This window comes from Athene noctua, chromosome 1, assembly GCF_965140245.1.
Source record: "Athene noctua chromosome 1, bAthNoc1.hap1.1, whole genome shotgun sequence".
NCBI lineage: Eukaryota > Metazoa > Chordata > Aves > Strigiformes > Strigidae > Athene > Athene noctua.
In genome coordinates this window covers 180,339,998-180,362,063 of record NC_134037.1, presented here as the reverse complement: position 1 = coordinate 180,362,063, position 22,066 = coordinate 180,339,998, and the positions used below count along the sequence as shown (strand labels likewise).

The following is a 22,066-nucleotide window of genomic DNA, read 5'->3' as shown; positions in this document are numbered from 1 at the left end:
TTTTATTTTGCCTTTTGAAGCATTCTGTTATAGTATATCATTTTACTTTTCTATAATAAATAATTCGCTTTTCCAAAACATGACTGTTTCCAGAGCTGGGCTAGGCCTACGGCAGTGCTGGATCACAGTCTGGAGTTAAGCAGGGCCTGACTGTAATTAGGATACAAACCAGCAAACAGTGTAAAGACAAGGTGAGGACTAAGGCAGCGAGGCCAGATGACATTTGAGGCTGAGGTGTACTGGCAACTCTACAGAATGACAAGCAATGTTTAGGTCTAGCAAGAGCATACCAGTAGGAGTTTGGGTTAGTTCTACCAAAAAGCTTCAGGGGTAGAACAAGAAGCCCTGGTTCACACATCCTGTCACCTCATAAAGAAAACAGGAAGAGAATGCTCTGATGTTCTAAAAAAAGTAATGAAGTAAACTAATATAAAATGCTTTTCAGTTATCTCAGCAGTCTACCCAGTGTTTATTGAAAGCACTGGACCCTAACTGATCTTTTCACTGGGACTTCCAAATGTCTCTCATTTCTTTCTTTACATTCTGATCCTGGACACATATATGTAGGACCAGAATCAGAATGAATGAGCTTGGGGAAGCTGTCTCCCAACTGCTTGCTTGAGGTTGTAGTCCTTTAAAAAAAAGTGCTTTGGGATTTTTGCTTTGCCATGTTACAGAGTTCCTATCCAAAAGGCAAATCACATGAGCAGAAATGTAACTTACTTAAAACAGAATTCTGTGTTTTGAAAACAGTCCTCCTCTTCCCCAGTCTCATTGTTCCACCCATATCACCAGGATTGTGTTCTGGCATGTCAATAACCTGCAAAGAAAAAACAGTTTAAACACTGTTTCATCCAACTAAGAAAAAAAAAAAAAAGGCAACAACTGCATCACAGGTTGCATAGATCTACAGCTGGCAACATTATTTATTTTTTGTCTAAGCATTCCCAATTATGACTTCTCTTTGGTTTTCCTAATGCTTTGTTCTCAATATTGAGACTGTAATAGACTGTGAAATTGGGACTGTGAAACTTTTCCATTTAATGCCAAGGTCAACAAAAGCATTTTATTAATTCCTTAATTGAATTTTTTGGGCGGAAAAAACATTTCTCTTAAAGATATCAAAACGTTAGCCATAGGATAATTCTGCCAAAAGCTATTCTTGGTGCTATAATAGTACATAGATTTTTAAAAACTGATAAATTCATAGACAAAAAAATCCACCAAGTGATAAAGACACTATCTTTGAAAAAGCAAATCCCTAAACCACACAGTGATAGATGCTGAAAGATTATCCTGGGTATATATTCCTGTACACTAGGCCCTTTCTTATACCCTTTTTTATACACAGTGTTCTTTCTTACACTAAAAAGCAGAAACAGCAGTCTTATCAAGACAGCAGAAGTCCTCTTTTTTGGGAAGTGGGAAGGAGGGCACAAAGAATCAGTGTGAAGAGGAAAGAAGGCACTTGTTACAAGACTCTAATCTAGTGCTGTAAAAGTGGAGCACTAAAAAAGGTGACTCCAACATGTGTGTGTTATTTCAGATTATATATGTAACTAATTTATCACAGGGAGAAAATGGAACACACTCCCCCCTAATTCACCTTTACTAAAGTGTTTCTCAGAGTGCCCAAGAATCCACAAAATACTGGGTTTCCTTGTACGAAGAATATGCTATTTAAGATAACATTTAAAGAAGAGAATATACAAATACGGGTTTTGAGGACTGAAGCAGATAGGTCAAATGGCTGCTATGTAGGTCAAGTGGAATCCAGAATGGTGGGACTCAGTGGATGTGAGAAACTACAGCCTAGTGGAAGGCACACATTTACTTTTGCTCAGTTTGAAAAGTCCTGCTGGGTCTCACAATGATGTTTAGAGGAAGTCCCTCTCAGAGAGGTAAAACAGTTCAAAACTGTAGAAACACGTAAGCTGAAACTGTGACTGACATACTTGTATTCACATATACACAGTCAGTGAGGAATGCAATTGACAAAGAAAGGTTCTAAAAATACAAATATTCACACATATGGGTAATCTGGAATTGGATTTTTATTAACCTTAATTTACCCTCCGGGAATAATGAAAACAATTTCTGATGATACACTTCATAAAGCGAAGTTATTCAATTTAGAGGGGATGGTGGAAAGTGCTTAGCCTTTGGCCTTGTGCCAATGCATTTCAGCTGTGCAATTATCTCTGTATAACCTTATACCTTCAAAATGTTATTTATAAACTATATACTCATTATAAAATGTCACAAGCAGAGGTTGTGATCAAACCAGGGGGATATTACAAATCCTCTAATTACCTCTCAAATCATGAAGGTGAGGACTATGCAGCACATTCAGCTAAAAAAAACCCCCATAAGCTAAAAAACCAAAAAATAATTACAAAAAAAATCATTCACTGAATCCTTATTACTTCAAAAAATGTGAGATTGTCTTTACTTTATTTCCTTCTATTTACATTCACTTTTTTCCTGAAGTAGTGGCCACAAAAAAACGACAGAACATCAGAAGCAGTTAAGAGTGTATACAGCAGACTGTGTGTATATGTCAAACACCCTGACCCTCTGAAATCAAACACAAGTTTTCTATGAGGTGTTATTTATTGTCTACACCCATACTGCAGATAAAATTGTGCTCCTGGTTCTTGTCAAATGGAAATGAAGCAGTAATAAGCACCTATCAAGTACTTCAAGTATATGCTCCTCTTCCAATTACAAAAATTTCACATTTAACAGCTGTTTTACTAATATTTTCAGTTGACAAGAAAAACTTTTTGTCTGTTTGGGTTTTCTTATGTTTGGAGGCTAAATTCAATATTAGACATTCCTTCATTCTCAAAAATGTATCAAGCATGTAAATACTGTCCCCTAACCGCAGCTTTAGACTTTTTCTTCCTAAAAATTCGAGGTAGGATGTTTTGGTCTAACTTTGCTAACTGAATCAGAGTAATACTCAGGTGTTTGGGGTCCCTCCCCCCCACTGCCTTCTCAGAAAAAAATAGATTTCACTATTTTCACCTTTCAGTCAAGACCTTTTGAGCATAATGCCATAAATAGGAGGAAGCATGGGGATACAATGAGTGGGATGGTAACTTCTTGAAGGACACTGTTTAGCTCTTAAACTCCTCAGTTAAAACACTGGTTCCAAATGAAGCAGACCTGTCTATGCAGTCCATAGCAGATTTCACTAATTTACTGTGCTTAAATGTGTTCTCTAGGAAGAATCAAAAACATCGGTTAGCAAATATATTGTCTCCTCTTCATTAGAAGAGCATATTAGTTCAAACAGGTTATGGCCACACTCTCATCTCTTCCTTCTTTCAGTAGGCAAAAATCAAACACTGGATTCTTATGACTCCCACTAAAGCTCTAGATACTGGCCTGGAATGAAGCCAGGCTGTGAAAGCACAGCTTCATTTGCTCTGCTGAGAGCTTCTGCTGCCCTTTGGGTCAGAACCGACATGGGGCTGAAAGCCCAACAAGAACTCCACTGGAGAAATGGTCTCACAGGGAAGATTTGGACATTTTTCCCCAACTAACCTTTGTCTTCTAAAAGACTTGCTTCCTTGTCTCAACAGTTACATTAGTGTGGTCAGGGGCACATACTCAGAGAGGATCCAACCATTAAAACTTTCACTAATGTCTGCTGTCTTAATTTAGGCATCTTTTAAGAAACATCACATGATACAACCGTTGAATCTTATTTCTATCTGTGGCAGACTTTCTGCCAATATGACAGCTGTATTAAGTTTCAATATCAATTATTTTACTATGTGTGTTCAGGTTTTGTTATTGATATGTGCATTATAAACCAGCTCTCCACCATCCCTATGCTTTGTAGGTTTATGATAGTAAGAAAATAGACAGGCTTCAAATATTATTTTTTGTAGTCAGGTAAGGAAAGGAGCTACTTATGAAGTAATACCTCGTAGCTGCTCTGACTCTAGATCTTTCTTTTGATATGCTCTGTGGCTCCGACCAACTTCAGCAACACAGCACAACCCTCAACATTTATTTATTACATGAGTTTCTCTGCAACAAAGTCTGTGCAAGAAGCTTTCAAAAGCAAAGCAGCACCGCTGCCCTACAGCCCTAGGACAGTAATAAGCATTAAAAAAATCAATACATACATACTATGGAAAATTTTGCCATAATTTACGGAATTTATTTGATCAAAACCTTCTAGTGGTGGTTATTTTGAACAACTGTGCAACTGAATAAATTCTTCAAAGAGATTATGCCTCCTGACACGGAATAAATCAGCTCTTACTATGCATTAATTCTTTGAAGAGCAGAGAACACAGGCACCACAAGGAAAAAAAAAAGCATCAGTAGGGAGGGTGCAAGAAGAGATAAGGCATTAATTAGGCTTCTCTTACCCACATCTCTGAAAACTGCCAACACTACAGGGATTTTACAGAGATCACATATTATTTACACAGCAGACAGCCAACATGAAATAAATAATTAATCACTCTGACATAACACAAAGCACATCCTAGATATAAAACAGTCTGATCAGTATTAAATCATGCTACTGATGAATAGTGACTTTAACTACCCATGAACTGCAATCTTCTTTCAAAAATCTACTGCTTGGATCATTTCATTGTTGTTAGGAAACATAAAAGGTAATGAGAAAACCTCTCAAGCCCAGATGCTCAACTCAGAGCAACCACGGCCCTGAAAATCCAACACCTATCATTTCAGTAATCACCCCAGGACCATTAAGTTTTGTCTGTGTTTTGCTTCACATCTTGCAATGCCATTTTGAGAAACACATCTACCTTGGTTACCCGGGCAGAGTGGGTGGTGTTTGTTGGGAGGGAGGGGAGCATTACTTGATTTGAACAGCTCATTGATAAGTCAGCTTTGGAAGCAAGTTTTAGGGTTTTTTTTTGCCTTTTTACTTTGCTCTTTTCTGGTAAGCAAATGATTTGTCACTGCTGAAAGAAATTGCTATACATGTAAGCGCTGATCAAAACATCAGGAGAAGCCTTGACCCTAAAGATTAACTGAACACTGAAAGGAGGCTCTAAGACACTCAGCACACAAGAGATGTGTAGAGGGAAAGCTGACAGGAGCAAGGAATACAGTGACAGGTACTGATGAATATTAATCCCTGCTGAACACATCTTTGGAAAAAAAAAAAAGGCAACACAAACTGACAAGAACTCCACACAAACTAGAGGAACCCGTTCTTTTATTGACTCTTCCACTGTTTCTCTGCAGGATTAGTCAGTACTTGACAGACTCAATCTGATCTGTTTCAATCACAAGTTCATCAGTAAACAGACCCAGACACCATTTTAGAAACAACAGGACAAACACTAAAGAAAAAATTGGCAGATGCAGCTTCCAACTTGTCAAGTAAACAAAAAAGATACTGTCTTTCCACAGACACCCAAACCCAGGGTTTTAACATTTTCAATTATTAAAAGAAGGTGCAAGGATCTGCCAGAATCCCTTACTCCATTGTTTCCCAAAGACGTCCTAGTTCCAAGGAAACTCCACCATTGTCCACCTATCTAAAGCACTCAGCCCTCTAGGATGGAACTAGTTGCCATAAAGCAACTTGCAGATTTCAGACTACTCAGTACTCCATTACTCTGACTTAAGTAATGCTTGTTTTCAAATAGAAGACCACCATCATGTGTAAGATCAAAGCAGAAATCATCAATAGCGGATTCATGCAGCTACATAGTGATATGTGTAACCAGCTTGAAAAATCCTGTCCTCTCCTCCCTTACTAAACTACAGAGCAGTATACAAATATTCAAAGAAATATAATCTTCAAGAAATTAAATTTCTTAAACTCGTAAAATCCCATGGCATGTTACTGTCAACCATTTTCCAATTTGGGCAATCTTCTTTTCCAGAGATCTGTTGTTTCCTATTCTAGAATTAAGTAATTGCCCTAGAGCATTTATTTAACTAAAGCCTAAAAACTCTCTAAGACAGATTCTGCCTGAATAAGCAGAAATTCTGGTACAGAATGTTTTGTAAAATTTTCTTCAGAAAAAGTCATAAAGGGCATAACTTCTTTTTCAAACAGTGCTTACTCACTCATAAGCATGGTGCAGTGAACTGAGAAAGTTAATGGAGATGTTGATATGCAAAGCCCATATAGATATTGCTTAAGAGCATTTTAGACTCATTCTAGTTATTCCAACCACAAGTCCCAGAGTTAGCTTAAAGACTTAATCAAGAAGAAATTTTCTGTTAGTGTTAGTGTTGACTGTTAGTGTTAACAAAAGGAACAGGGTCAGACAGTGCCAGCTATAGAAATACACTGGAGTGCCAGTCATGCCATGCCAGGAGGTGCAGGATTTGCCACAGACTTGAATTACTAAAAGAAAGTGGAAGAGTGTTCTCAGGCCTTGGACTGGTCCAGCTCATGTTACAATTAATGACCAAATATTCACTAATTTAATTTCAGAAAAATCAGCACATCTGTAGCTAGGAGGAATCCTTCCCTTTCTACCACATACATCTATTAAAAAATCAGAACTCTATCACTGCCTTTGAGGGGCATTTCTCCAACTGAAACTGCTAGTAGGTGAAATTTTGCCCTTCCAAATTCATTTAAATCCACATGAGGTATATTTCCAGGGGGAGAAAGGCATGAAGCAAGTCTGTGCCTCTGAGCATTCTAAAGCTGTGGGAAGAACTTAAAGAGAGGGAAACAGAGCCTGGTGCTATCTTCATCAAGGAGCCCAGCCACAAAGATAAGACAGCAATAATCAAAACTTACAGCCTGAGATTGTTTAAACAGTAGTATGCTTGATGGTCTCAGACTCAGAGAATTATATCCTACAGGCAACTGCCATGGAAGACTCAGCCACAGACGAGCCCCACTAGCTAAGCTATGCAGAACAGCCAAAGAGACCTAAGATTGTCCTTAGTAGAGACAAAGCACAGCACACATTTTATCCTCAAAAATGTCCGTGTTCTGTACTTCCTCTACACTGAGTTATCACACAAGAGCAAGAATCCATTCCACTTACTTCTCATTCAGGAACAAGGTAGCGTTAGTTAGAATAACTTCATTATCAGTTATCTGTGCCTTCAGCAAGCAAGACAGAAGGAAAATGGCTTACTTCAAATGCTCACCACTCCAGACCTTCACTAAGGAGAATTTCTGGTATCAGCTTCCAGACAATGTTCAGTACCATGATCTACACTACTCTAGTATTTCCTAAAGACATTCCATTCATCTGCCATAAAAATCAGGAAGATGAGGAGAACTTGCAACTATTTTTCATCCCATTTCCCTAACATAATGAGATCACTTCCAGACTTGCCAGTAAGACTGCCTGGATTCCAATCACTGATCCTTCTCACAGAACGGTGTCACCAGTCATCCTGCTAGCCTGTCCATCTTCCAGATCTACCCAGCTGTGATTCGGTACTTAATGATCAGGGATGCAGAAACAGAGTAATTTATTTTAGAAAGGAAGTGAGTGGGCAGCAAGTAGAAGATTATAGATTGCCTTATTTTAATTTTTATAGTAGTTGGAAGGTACTGGTTTTGTGGTGTAAAATTTCCCAGGTACTTCAGAGCTGAGAAGAAATCCCTGGAAAGGTCCTGGATCAGTTGAAAGATTTCTTTTGAGTAATCTCTTACTAATCAGAACAGCAAGACACAGCCATTTGTTTCTGATTTATTTTTTGTAAGCCCTCCCCTTTTCAGGCCTGCCAAGACAGATGCAGAGGCATGTTTGTCACAAATTTATTGAAATTGCGTGCGCACATGTAAAATATAACAGTTGTTGTAATGGAAATAAAATATATCTGTGGACTATTTATTCTATTTATTGGAGATGGAAAAGGATCCTATCAAAAGGATAGCTGTTCGAATAGAAAAAAAAAGAAAGGTAATGGTAGAATACTGTACTTCAAAATTGAAAAAGGAACTGGAAGTTTTTAAGTAAGAGCTCTACTCCCAGAAGAAACAAAGAGCAAATGCTATCTAGAGCTTGAAATCCATGTCATTTATAAGAATACAAATCTAAACATACCTGTATTTTTTGTGGTTTAAGTTCTGTTTTAAGAGAAATGGCTTTATTCTGTCTGTGATTCAGCCTGATAAATAATTTTTATGTTATCTGACAACACATGCTTGACTGAGATTAAGTTTAATGCAGTTTATAAGATGATTTCACCAACTTGCTTTAGTTACTATACATTTGATGAATATATAATTAAATTGAGGTTTTAAACTGAAGGAAAAAAATATACTATCACATTGCTTGATACTGCCATAAGAAAATGCCTTATTTAGAATTTGGAGTAAATGAATGAAACAAATAAAGAATTCTAACTCCATAAGGATATCTGTGCTAGAGATATGGAGGAAGTAGCCTAGTACCACTTTTTCCAATTAGGATATCATGCTTCATATCATGCCCAAAGGTCAGTGGCAGACCATGAACTTTAACAATTGATCACCTTTTGAAACGGATACCAGAATTTAAAACCTGACATTTTTACATCAAAAAGAGAATTCTCTACTAGTTGAGCTAAATTAGTACCTCTTATAGGTGAGCATTTTATGAAAATCAGCTGAATAGAAGGAAAAAAGAATACACTTACCCAGAAAAAATTCTCTGATGTTTAACTTTTAACTTCTAAGAACAAAAAATCCACAATACAATCCAAGATCCCAAGTAAAGGCAAAGTAGTGAGAAAGTATCTTAAAATGTTTTAAAGACACTGCTGAGCAAACATGTTAAACTTCTGTGAGGTATTTTGCAGGTTGCATATCTTTGCAAGAAAATCCCCTAAAGTTGCAAACAACTGCAGACAGTTGTGAAAGTACATGTTACTTTACCCCCAGTGCCAAAATCTTGTGCCAATCAAATTCATTTAACAAGCAGTTCAGCTGAGTCCGCTCTGCAAAACCACACAAAACAACCAGCTCGTGCCAACCTCTGTAACCTTTAATTGAACCAATTCGTTCTGATGAGCAAGTCTATTTTCCTTTCAATTCTTCTTTTACATTTAAGTTGTAACTTTGTAGAAATGAAGATAGATAATGAAGAAATGTAGATAATGAAAGCTAAAGTAGTTCTCATACTAATTTACAGTATAGTCATGCTTCTTCCTATCTTCCCTCTCCTTCTCCCCTTTGTTTTCAATTTTGCATTTTGAAATGGCATCTCACAAAGGTTCACAACCAGGAACAACACTGTCCAAGCTAAAGTAACTGTTTTCAGAAGACAAGCAGGATCACTTTTACTGTTTAAACAGAGATTCATATCTACTACATAATACCTTAGAATATTTTATATGCATTTTTGTATTGTCCTCTTTCTCTCTTCCTCTTTGGAACATTCCAGTTTGGTTTAACTACTGTTTGAATGTCACACCAGTTCCCTCACCTCTGCTACCCAGTAACGTTCTGTTCCCCGTAACAAAAGCATACAAAATGAAAGGACCTATAAAACTGAAGTTGGTCACCCATCACTTAGTGATCTTCCCACTTAATTTACAAATTTGAGACATTCTAATAATGATAATCTTATGGACTAATAGCAGGAATTTCTAGGCAGAAAGCCTATGGTACAATCACTGTAATTTTAACTATTCCTACTTGTCTCTCATGGCATGCCTAAGATAGTAAAAGTACCTTGGCCTATCTGGTCTTTCATGCCTGTAACTTTTCCTAAATTACAGGGAACAATGTGAATGCTGGATGTCTCATTAAGCATACCGAATGGACACCTAGCTCTCTGGAAAGCTCTCCAGCAATGAGTAATGGGATGTTCTTTCCCTCTGAAGTCAATAGCAGTAGCAGAAATTACTTCCATGAGTTATTACTCTCTCACACATCATTGGAACATTCCTCATTCCAGATGGAGAACTAGAAGAACAAATGCAAGTGCTGGATACCATAATGGTAATCAAGGCACTGACTTTTAATTCTAGGATTTCCTAAGAACACTGTAAACTATATTAGAACAAAAAAATAAAGACAACACCATAGGGAGATAATTACAACAATACAATTCTAACCAGTTAGATTATCTCTCAAAAAAAGTACCTTGGCACTTTCATTACTGTCTATCCAACAACAGTACACATCAACTTCAGAAAACCAAAAGGAATGATATATGTTAATATCATAGCAGAGATTAACTACGTTAGTTACCTCTGCCAGCCATTTCAGGGATGCTTTGTCACATGCTCTACATTACATTTAATAATTTCCTGCTTCCACTCTGAAAAGATTCAGCTGGTAAAAGATTATTTTGCCTAGAAGTATCTTAATTCTGGTAGAAGATTTATGACCTGCAATCCAAATTGTTTTTATTTCAAGCAGAAACCACTATGTCTTCCTTCTGAGCAAGATCCTTCCTGTCTCGCTTTGTCTGTTTTGCCTCCTCCAAAAACCTGATAAGCATCACTGTTCAGATCTTAATTTAATTCTGCACTCCTTATGATCCTCCCCATAGCACATTAACTCTATCCCCTTCAACATCAAATGACAAGAATTCTTTGGAATTTGCTTTCCTTAATTGTGTTTATACAAGTACCAAGGGACAAGTTCAGACTGCATTTAAAAAGGCAAGTGGCTTGACCAGTTAGTTGCATACACGCCACCTACACCAGCAGAGCTCAAATGTTAAGCACCCCAACAAGGCACCAGTGAGCACCACTAGGATGCCTGGATTCAACTACAAGGTCTAGAGTCAATGTGACAGTAACAGACACACATACCTGTGCAGTTCTGGTTGCTAATAAACCGGAATTGTAAATCTATGTATTCATTTTTAGAAACGAATATGGTACATACTTTTAAAATACAATCAGATATGAAGACATACGTACAAGGAAGTAAGAACAGAGAAGCAGACAGGATGTGTGCATGCATGAGGAGAACCATTAGCAAAAAGGCCAAAGGGGAGGAGAAATTGATCTTCAGATCATTTCTTATTTAGTAACAAGATGGTGAAATTTGTTTCTAAGAAAGTAATATCTATAGAATAATGTCACCTTTATATACCACAAATCAAATAGGCATTTAATTAGCATGACATCAGATGAACACACCCAGCATAATTCAGACATCCTCTGTGAAAAGTGTGGGTGGCCAGGTACAGATCAATTCAACAGATAATGCAGTGACCTATTCAAATGCTACAAATGTTTACCAAGAAACCAGCAAAAGATACTGCCACACAGTAAATGTTCTAGGCTGCATGACCAACGAGCACAGTATCACACAACATGCAGCTAGCACACCAGCTAGCTCTTACACAAAGCAACACACAACAGCCACAACCACACAAAGGCAACATTATTTAATGGTGCCCATATAAATCACTTTTTATCTTTCACCTGCACCTCTAATAGTTTGTCTCCAATGACAGAATGAAGAGTCAGAGAGCATGAGAAACTATTTTGAGTCAAAAAGCACAGGTCTACAGTGAATCCCTGCTGAATCCATTGCAAATGCAGTTCTGTTGTTCAGTGCTTAACTTACAGTCTGGAATATCCTAACAGCACATACAAATCAAGGATGGGAGGCAAAAAATACAGAATTAAGAAAACAGAAAACCTAATTTAATAAAAAAGTATTGCTTTTGGGGGAACAGTAGGTAATTTGATAGGGGGACAGAGTATTTATCAAAATTAAAATTTTGGCTACAGTTTTTATTTTTAATTAAAATTACATAATTTAGAACAAAATGAACAGACCACTCACATCTCATTAAATACACCCTCCAGTGCAACTATGCAACGGATTTGAATTCCTCAGGTTTTTGTTGCCCATGCACTCTTAGGCATGCATTCAATTCTGGTTCTTTCTCCTAGATGCCTAAAGGCCTGTTACAAAAAAGGTGGAAGTCCTCAGCTGCCGCACAGGCCTTGTCTCTGCAGGTATCAAGCCACTTTACAAAGGCAGGTGTGTTTCATTACCTCCATTTGGTACGAGAAATATAAAGCAGTTTAAGCTATTTGTTTAGCCTAGCAGAACCAGGACTTCTGTGACACCTAATGTTGATACAGAAACTCACACATTCCCAGGTGAGCTTCTATCAAGGCCAGTGCCTTAATGTAACTTGGTCAGTTACGTAGGTAGGAGAAACTTCTATGGAAATGGCATTCATAATACTGGAGATGATTTCATGTAGTTTTCAACATATGAGCTGCAATATACAGGTAATCTGTTTCATGTTACCTAATTTTAATTATTTTTTTTTTTAAATACATAATTTCTGCAAGTTTGTTTGCCTGAGTGGGTTTTGGGGGCTGGGGGTGGGTGAAGGAAGTGCTTTGAAGGTGATAAAATTTTGAAGCGATATAATCACAGTATTAAGGGATCTGGACAACCCCTTTCCACATTTACTTTATTTCATTGATCGGTATAGCATGTTTAACTTACCAAACAGGACAACTGAGAGGAACTACTTTACCATAGCGCTTCTGAGTGTAGTCCCCTTGTGTGGTAATCACCTCACCTAACTTTGGCTGCATAACGTTCAGATAGATAATTTAAGGGGACCTCATCTAAGCCATAAGGCATACAGTGCTGTTCTGCCCTAACATGTACAACCCGCTTGGCACAAAACAGTTTTGTGAATGGCCCTTCCACATCCATGCTTTGTCAACACTATATATAACGCTCCTGGATCATCCATAGTTCATACTGAAGTGACACATTATTCAAATATATTGCAGCATTACCAAGACAGACTTGGGCATACAGCCCTCCATAAAATAAGTGTTCTCTGCTTGTTAAGTCACACACTGACAGATACTCACTCTATGTCCACTTCATCCAGAAAATTGTTTTGTAAATAGGATAGATTTCCCTATTTGATTAACAATTAGTTACACATAATTCTTCATGTAAGTACTGGAAAGGTCAAAGACTTTCTGAAAATGTTAGCATGCAATTCTATTTAGAAAAATCCTTCTTATGAAGAAAACCTTAAGAAACAAAAAGAGTGGGAGATTATTAACAGCAAGGCAGCATCCTTCACAAAAACTAAATCTATACCCAAATGAGGATAAATAAACAGAAATATTTTAAAGTTAAATATATACATACCAAATAATTATTTCCCTCAAATATTCAAGAAGCAACTTGTAAAAGGCACCTATAGCTAAGAGTAATTATTTTCATTACTTTTCATTTAAAGAGAAAAATCTGGCATTGGAAAGCTAATCAATTATCAGGATTAAAAAAAAGTAAACCAAAACATACTAAAGAAGCTATGACCATGGCATTAAGAAATGAGTATTTTGCTTGTGTGCACTGTCAAGGAATTTGAAAGACATTTCCAAGCTAAAAACCTTCTTCATGGGAGACTGATACACCCATCTCAAACTGAAGTGTTAAAAGAACTGGTTATAAAAAACAAATAAACAAAATAGTGAGAAATCACGAGAAACGGATGTCATTCATTCCATTTTGAAGCAAATGAAGGGTGAAATAGCTGACCTAGTAACTGTGCTGAACAGCATCTCACCACCCTTGTCACCCACAGACTCCAAATGCTTCAGAGCAGACACCCATAATCTCAAACACTTGATGTCCATGCCAGGCAACTGAGTAGAACCTTTAACAAAAATGTAGGAGTAGGGGGTACCTGGGCAGCTACAATAGGTTGGGACACTGACAACAAAGATTTTGTAAAGGAAGGTTGTCTGTCACCTAGCTGTTGAAGGTCTTCAGAGGAAAAGTACATAGATAAGGGAGATCTGGTTGATAATCAAAGCCCACTTCGATTTCTAACATGTTAAAAAGACGTGCAAGACATGTCATCAAAGACATACAAAAACTGAGAGGCTATTGGATTAACACAGACACACACACAATACAGTTAAAAGTACAAGGGTAGAAGAAAATGCAATTTTTCACAGCAGAGGAAAGTCACTAGTAGAGTTGAACAAGGCTCTAGGAATAGTACATTCAACTTATTTGATAAAAAGAAATAAGAATGAACAGTAGGTGACAGCCTGCTGTTGACACCCTAATTTACTGAGGCTAATAATGAGGGCTTACTACAAAGAATCACAAAAGGACCTTCTGAAACTTAGTGATCAAAATGCCAGGTGAAATTGAGCAGAATCAAATATAAAGCCATGTGCAGGGAATAAAACAAGCTTAATTTCACATCACAGTTACAGGCTTTGAGCTGATCACAGCCCCTCGGGAACATGCCCTTGAGACTACAATAGATGGTTTTATAAAGATGTCAGTTCAACACTTGGTGACAGTCAAAAGCTGTTCACATTATAACCAATTACAAAAGGAAGACAGACCACAACAGAGGAGATCATTGTAACACTTCTTATGTCTGTGCTGGCCACAGTTTATACTGTGCAGTTTAGGTCTTCCAGTCTTCTCTGTCTTGAAAACATCTGAGCTGTAAGTTGTAGGAAAAGAGAAAATACACTGGGAAAGTACCACTGTACAGCTGTACACTGTACTGTACTTTTCCACAGAAAATACTCATAGATGACAATGGAGACAGGTGATGGGCCAAATGGGCCTTTGGTCTAGATGGAGCTGTGGTCTGACCAAGTGTGCTTTTCTTAAGTAAAGATGAAACCATCAAATGAGTTGGAGAACATCAAAGGCATTGCCTACCTCTGATATAACCGTAGGTGCGCTTAGTTCACAAATATATTCAATCAGTTTAATTTGGGTTCTGAGAGGAAAGCGGGGTTCTTTCCTTTTAATTTATCTCAATTAAATGTCCTCCCAGTGCCACTTGTCACTCAAACTTCAGGTTTTGCTGAGTTTGCAAGGATGTGGTGGAATGAAGAAGAAATTAAGTAAATTCACTACAAAAGAGTTTTTAGAAACTTTTTCAGTTGTTTGCTTAAGTAGTGGCTCTCTAATGCCCCCAAGATGACATTGACTTGTCACTTAAGTTTCAGCTCAGAAAACACATGTAAAAAGCAGTTAAGTTGGGTGAGAAGGTGCTAATATATATTCACCACATAATGGTGCTAATGATACTGAATTTCAAAAATGGTAATTTATTTGGTGTTACAGAATTCATATCAGGTCTGCATACCATCACTTACAATTCCCATATTCACAGTGAGAGAAACAAGACAACAGTGCAAGAACTGTATCTCTATTTGAAATGGATTATTCTGAGAAAGTTTAGAATATTTTTCTGCCACTAGACAAAAAGTTTTGCACAATGTCAAGCTGTGCAAGAGAGCAATGGTTGCTGATCTGTGCTGTTCGCAGACACAGCATGTCTGCTGTGATATGTCAAAACTTATTTTTCAGTTATACAGATTGAGCAATACTGAGGCTTTGGTATTTTTCCCAGGCTCTTAGGCAATTGTTGGGCTTTCTTCTCATTAATGAAGACCATTGTTAACAGTTTCATGGCAAGTTACATCTCTGATCCTTAAGCAGGGTCTCTGTAATTAGCCAGGCCAAATGATAATCCCACCAGAAACCACAGCCAATTAATCCGTATTATTTTTTTAGGCACAATGCAATAATCACCAAGTGTTTTTATACATATATTTTCACTATTTTCAAATGCATAATTCCAGATTCTTCACAGCTAGATATCAAGGCTATTAAACCTAGTTTGTGATAGACAATAGAAGGTGAATGTGCAGAGTTGATGGGAAAAATCAACTTTAGTAACGTCTCAGAGGAAAACCAGTGTTTCTCCTTTTCTGATGTTTTGGCAGTTCTGACATACAAAGGTCACATAACATGCACAGGTACCTTGGGGTTATGCAGGTCTGTTCCAAACTCATGTTATCCTTAAGGCTGAGCTCCACATGGCACCTGGTGCACACTCACAAGCTAAAGACACCTAAAACTTTCTTACAAAATCTTCTCCACTCTTGGTTCTGAATCCTAAGAAACCTCTCAAAGCTGCAATTTGTTACAGTTTAGTTGTGAACCTCTGGGTATTACAAGAAAGAAAGAAAAACAAAAAGCAAATCCCTTCTGTGTTGAAGGCAAGACTAGTCATTAACCTAAAATAAATCAAACTGGCTCTAAGATTGAGTCTTAAATTTAACTTAACTGATAATGGGGTTCCTCACTAGCACAACTGAGAAATGAGCTATGATTGACATGGATAATTTGTCAATTTCAGTTTATAACAAAATGCAAATCTATGTCTTTGAAGTTCTGTTTTACAGTTATTCATGAACTGCTCATTTGAGACATTTGTGTAAACTGAAAACTTCCAACCACTACTGCTGTTACTTAGCGAATTTATTATAACTTGGCTTTGATTTAGTAACCACATTAAGCAATTAGAAAATCTAAAATTAAGCTAGGTACACAAGCACTATCCCTCCTTGACTACAGTTTTTGTTAATTAACAAAGGTTCATTTCTTTCAAGAGGCCATAATCACATATAAATATAAATATTTAGACAACTGATTGCTCAACACCATTAGTTAGACAACAGCTACTCTTCCCATAAGTCTGATTAGTTCCCTCTGATTTAATCTTTGGTTTTCCCTCATATCCCAGGGTGACTTGGTCAAAAGAGGTGTGAGAGACTGAAATGTCACATGACTGTCTCAAAGCCTGCTTCTATCTGAGCAAACCTCTAAGAGAAGCTGCCTGTGAACTGGTCTGGGGGATTCTGCCCAGAGAAGAGGGTGTATTGAAGGATGCACCCCCCACTTCTTTGTGGTTGCATTGTCCAGACTCCTTAGACAAGGAGAGGTGTGCTGAGCTGGCCCCATCCTGTAGCAGTTTGTGGCTCTATGTGTAGGCCAGACCCCATACATGCATTGCTAATGAACTGATAGGAGGCAAAAATTCCTGGCCTTGAAGCCAGATGCAACAAAAACTGTTGGACCAGAGAAAAAAAATGTAAAGGCAAGCAGATATGCTGATCAGCAGGTATGATGAACTTAAAAAGTCAGCAGAAAATCTTGCTCAGTATGCACCCACCACCGAAGCCAGATCCGTGTGCACCCACCACCAAAGCACTGAGGACTGAGGGCCAACGAGACATCACTGGATCCATTGTGGTGACTATTCTTGCAGCCCTATCCCGCATCCTTGCTTTATTTCTGTCTTTTCCTTCCATTCTCTTCTATTGCTACTCCTCTTCACCTTTTTAATAACAACAACCTGGTTTGGGTATATGGCATTTGACCTCGTTTGTGTCTTAATCTCACTCTTGGGATCATATCGAAACCTCCCCTGACATTCGATCGGGACAAGAGGGAGTGGGTGGGGAGACTTCCCTAGCAGTCTTTTGCTTCCATTGTCCCAAATTCTCATATCAGAGAGAAAGTTATTAATGGTAATTTACTTAAAAACCATTTTGACAGTCTTCCTTTGGAAAGAATTTAGTAAATATCTATTATATCTACAAATCAACGCAGCATCAAAGTGCTAACAGATGAGGAATTTGTACGCGTAACATCATTTTTGTTATGTTTCACATTGATAATGAAATGTATCCCAGAATACTACTAATAATCTGATTTTAGATGGCATGGCACACTTGCAGACTTCTGACTGAGAATTACCAACTACTGGAGCTCAACCAGTGCATCTAAGTGCCTCCTTCTCTGAATCAAAGAGAGCACTCCAAGATTCTTACCACTATGCCATTTATTTCTTTGCCTCTGCATTTTGTGCTGCTGACTGTGACCAGGCCAGTGAGGCTGATCTAGTTGTTCTTTCAGTGTTGAAGGTAAAGAAATTGAACAGAGACTCAGAGGTTGCTACCAAAGAAGCCTTGCAAAATTATGTCCATTTCTTTCTCCCCAAGAAAAAGATCATGGTTGCTGCTGTTTTTCCCAAACTTACCTGTTCCCAGAGGAAAGAAGTTGGTCATTACCTAGCACAAGCATCTTTACTCAGTATTGTGGCACTGTCTCAATAATTCCCTTCCACTTCAGCAGCAAGGCAGCAGGGTCACAGTGACCTAGAAGGTCATTGCAGCACAATTCTCATATAAGACCTCAGTGCCTGATTTCTAGGTGACTGAGCACTGTAACTGTGCTGAGGGCCCACTGTCCCTATGCAGTATACAAAAACATCCCACACAAGAGTGCACACAGGTCCACGTAGTCAAAAATTCAGAATACGCATTCTCTCAGCTCCTGCTGTTTAATGTAAAAGGCAAAACTGTTTTAGACAGAGAAGCCAGGACCCAGGATTCCCCCATCTTGCCCACGTGCACCCAAAAAGAATCAAAAGTATCCTATCACATCACCATATCATCTCAAGCTTCCAGCTTACTTTAAAATAAAACATTGTATCAGGCCCCTTTCTACCAAATCATATTAAATAAATTTTAAGAATACATAATGAATTAGGCCCTTCCAGATTCAAGACAACCAGATGTGTCATTTCTGACTCACTAGTAGGATTATTACATTGACACAGTAATCCTGGATTTGCATGAAAACAGATTATAGACATTTCTAGGCAAGAAAAAAGATGGGCAAAGGAGTTTCTTGGGATTTAGGCATCTCAGTGCCATGTAATTTCTGTATTATGTGCCCATGTGGTTTATCAGGTGCACCTCTAGATCTCTTTTGAACAGTCCATCAGGTTTGCATTGTTGAGAGCAATAAAAATGCTTTGAAAACAAACTACAGAACTCGATTCTATCTCTCCTTGTCAATTTTGTCTTCAGGATGAAGTAAGGTTCTTAGATATAGCTGAGACATGTAGAGATTCCAGGCATCTCCAAGGTCAGAGGACAGCTGAGAAGACTTAATCTCACCACAGAAATAACAAACTTGCCAGTGCCACTTGTACAGCACTACCTTACTTATTTTGCCCTACATGAAATTCAGCAAAATATCACTCTTCCATAAATCCATATGTGCTTCCCTGGAATGGAGATTTATGCATTTTTGGTCACTCTAAAGAATTCCAAAAAATAAGTCTGAGTTTAGGAAAGAACAAAAAGTTTTAGGGTTTTAGTAATTCACTAACTGTAAATTTCAGCTGTGGCAGTAACAACCTTATTGCACTGCTGCATGAGCCAAGGTTCAGAAAGCAGGATAAAACATCTTCTTGAAACACATTCTTCCTCAGAATTGTCTTGTGTACATAAAATACCTGCATCACAGGGACTTTCAGCAGATGTGTACATATGACAGCAAAAGCTGACACATACAGCTACAATGAATAACACATCACCAATTTATAGCTGACTACAAACAATGCATCATATTAAATCATCCATCCCTTTAGCAGCCGCACCCCGTCCTGTTTAGGGAGACACGTTCAACATCTCATTAAGTATATGTCACAAGGGAGGGCCTGGAAGAAACTCTTGTCAGAATAACCCATATAGTACAAGTTTAATTTGTGAGATGAGACAACCCTTTTACACGTCACCATTGGAGGTCTTACAAACAATGGGAATTTTAACATAAGGAATGCATCATCTGTGACACAAAGGATTTTACAATCCATTCTCAACTTCCATCTAACAGTTCCATATCTCAAAGCAATGCCAGGTGCTCTACAATGGCTGTAGTACAGTTTGATGAACTTCTTACCCATAATTATTTGACCTTTTTCAGGAAATCTGTTAACTGGATGTTCCTGCTCTCTCAGTCTGTCCTTCACCTCCTCCTAGTCTGACAGAAAGAACCCATGGCACCGGCAACACTGAAAGTTCTATCACAATTCTCCTATTTGCACTAGAGAGTTAATCCACATATCTGTCAACTTACACCTTCAAAAAGGTTCTATGTAGCAGACTATCAGTATCCCAACTTTAAAGTCTTTCCCTTTTTGCAGATAGTGCAAGAATGTCTGAAGATGACTGCAGCTGCAGGACTGATTCTCGGCAGAACTAAAGCCTCTATAGTCAAAATAAACACACATCGTGGTAGCAGAAGATATCTGCATCTCCACAGCTTTCCTTTTACTACTTGCAAATTATCTACAGTATAACTATTTTTAAAAAAAAATTTATTCCCACTGATCTATTATTGTACATACCCTGTATTTAACTTAAGATGCAGCATGGGGATTGGTATTTTATAACAGGCATGTATTTTACATACATGTACATTCTTTATACTAGCATTAGCTCTATACAAATACCACTCCGCTTCTTTACTCTGTAAGAAATCGAACTTATTTGACACCAGTGCAAGATTTCTTTGCCACCCAGATAAAGAATCTATGTTCCACAGAGTTTGCAGTCCAGCCCAATTTACTTAAACTGTCCCATCATCTTTCTCCACTTCCACTTCAGAAAGCAACCAAAGTTAACAAAGTGTTTTGGTCTAGTGACTGATGTCTGGAAGCTAGAGATGATGCACAAGCAGTATAAAAGTAGAAATAAGTGCATACTAAGAACAAAATCATCTCCTGCTCTTCCTTTCTAAATGGACAGCATCCACAAATATATGGTCTCAATTACAGCCAACCTGACCTTGACAGCAGACATTCCTATACTGTTGTCGGGCTATAACATAAGCCTCACAGAGATTCCCCAACCAGCTCTGAGGTAGTTGGGCTCACATACAAGTATCAGTGGTGCTGCTACAATAAAATACACCAAAGAAGGTGGAAAAATACTGGAGGGTTAGGGCGTTAACCCATCAGCAGAAGATTAAACAGGATGACAGAGATAGTTGCTGCCCTCAGGGACAACCACAACCCCACCCCTGTGGAAGGTGCCCTGTCCCTTCCAACAGTGTCAGTGAATGGCACAGAAATCCACTTGTAGGCCAATCCAATTTACAGTCCAGCACATTAAGGTAAACAAAAAGCACAGATTCACATACCACATACGATTGATGGTGACAGGAAGGATGTGACAAGGGCAAAAGAGATAACACCTGGGATACCATCCCACTTAATCCATCATTAAACACGCATGAAGACCATGTGACTGTGATGCCATAAGCTCCCAAACTTCAGTCATCCCTGCAGCTTTTATTCTCTTACTCTCCAATGTGATCAGAATTGCTTGCTCCAAATATGCCAGCAAACCAGTTTACTAGGGCAACACTTAGCAACAGGCAATTTTGAGTCAATATTGAATCCGGAGACACCATCACTGAAAGAAAATGACACACATCACAGGGACATGTGTGTGATGTGCATCCCTAAACAGACTTAAAACACATCATCAAGTCTTAGTTCTTTCTTTGCTAATGGCTTTGTATCTAAGCTACAATAAAAATGTCAATTCCAAAAGGATACGGTGCTTACTAACATGACTTCTCTAGCCCAGGGCAAACCCAATTGAATTATGTAATAAACTGCAGGAACAATATATATTCATACATCTGAAGAAGAGCAGCAAGACACTTGTAACAAAAGCTGGACTGCTGCTTCTACACTGGGAGTCAGCTTGCACAGACATCAAAGCTTAGTACCAAGTGCTGTTCTTCAGCACAGATAAATGCTGCTATCTGCTAGTCACACATCATCTAATAGTGGCAACAGTAATAGATTATTTTCTCCTACTTCTGTTTAAATTCTTGGTCACTGCCAGAATTCCTTACCCCTGGATATCATTCTGCCATTGGTGGGTTGTGCTGGATGAACTGTACCTATTTTGGAATAGCACAAAGGGGTCTTCTGGCAAAGACAGTGTACTGAAGCCCATGAAACAGTTCTGTTGCTGAATCCAATACAGAGTTCAGAGATGCCACACAAATTACTGGAGGAGTGCACTGTGGTCTAAATAAGAAGAGGCAGAGTTGGGAGATCAAATTACAAATCCCCACTCTGCCACTCTCTCATTCAGTCCCTTGGAGATTACAGTGCTTTGTGAATAAAGCTGATCTGAGGAGACTGGATTCATCTCCAGATCTGGCATACAACTCCTGTGCAACTCTTGAGCAGGTCACCTAAATTTCCAGACATTGGCCTCTCACTTCCACGGGAAGATGTTTCAGTAAAACTGGTTACGCTATTTTGCAATTAGCTGGTTTTCTTTAATGAATGCTTAACAAATTAACAAGGCTAATGTGCTGAATTCCTTGAGTTGTGATCCCTGGAAAAGCAGTTCTTTCATACTACTAAGCATCTTACTACTACATCTCAATACAGGGAGGTGCCTTTGGTACAAGGCAAGTCATCTGAATACATAA

The 22,066-nt window shown here is 38.3% G+C and overlaps 1 protein-coding gene across 2 annotated transcripts in view; it reads right to left on the bottom strand.

The window, feature by feature from the left end:
* Nucleotides 1-22,066, bottom strand: part of CTPS2 (CTP synthase 2) — a 76,732-nt gene that overhangs the window by 19,047 nt on the left and 35,619 nt on the right. For both annotated transcript variants that reach the window (XM_074906741.1, XM_074906750.1), the window contains exon 14: nucleotides 724-820. In XM_074906741.1, the coding sequence (XP_074762842.1) occupies nucleotides 724-820 (97 nt within the window). The remainder of the gene's footprint in view (nucleotides 1-723; nucleotides 821-22,066) is intronic.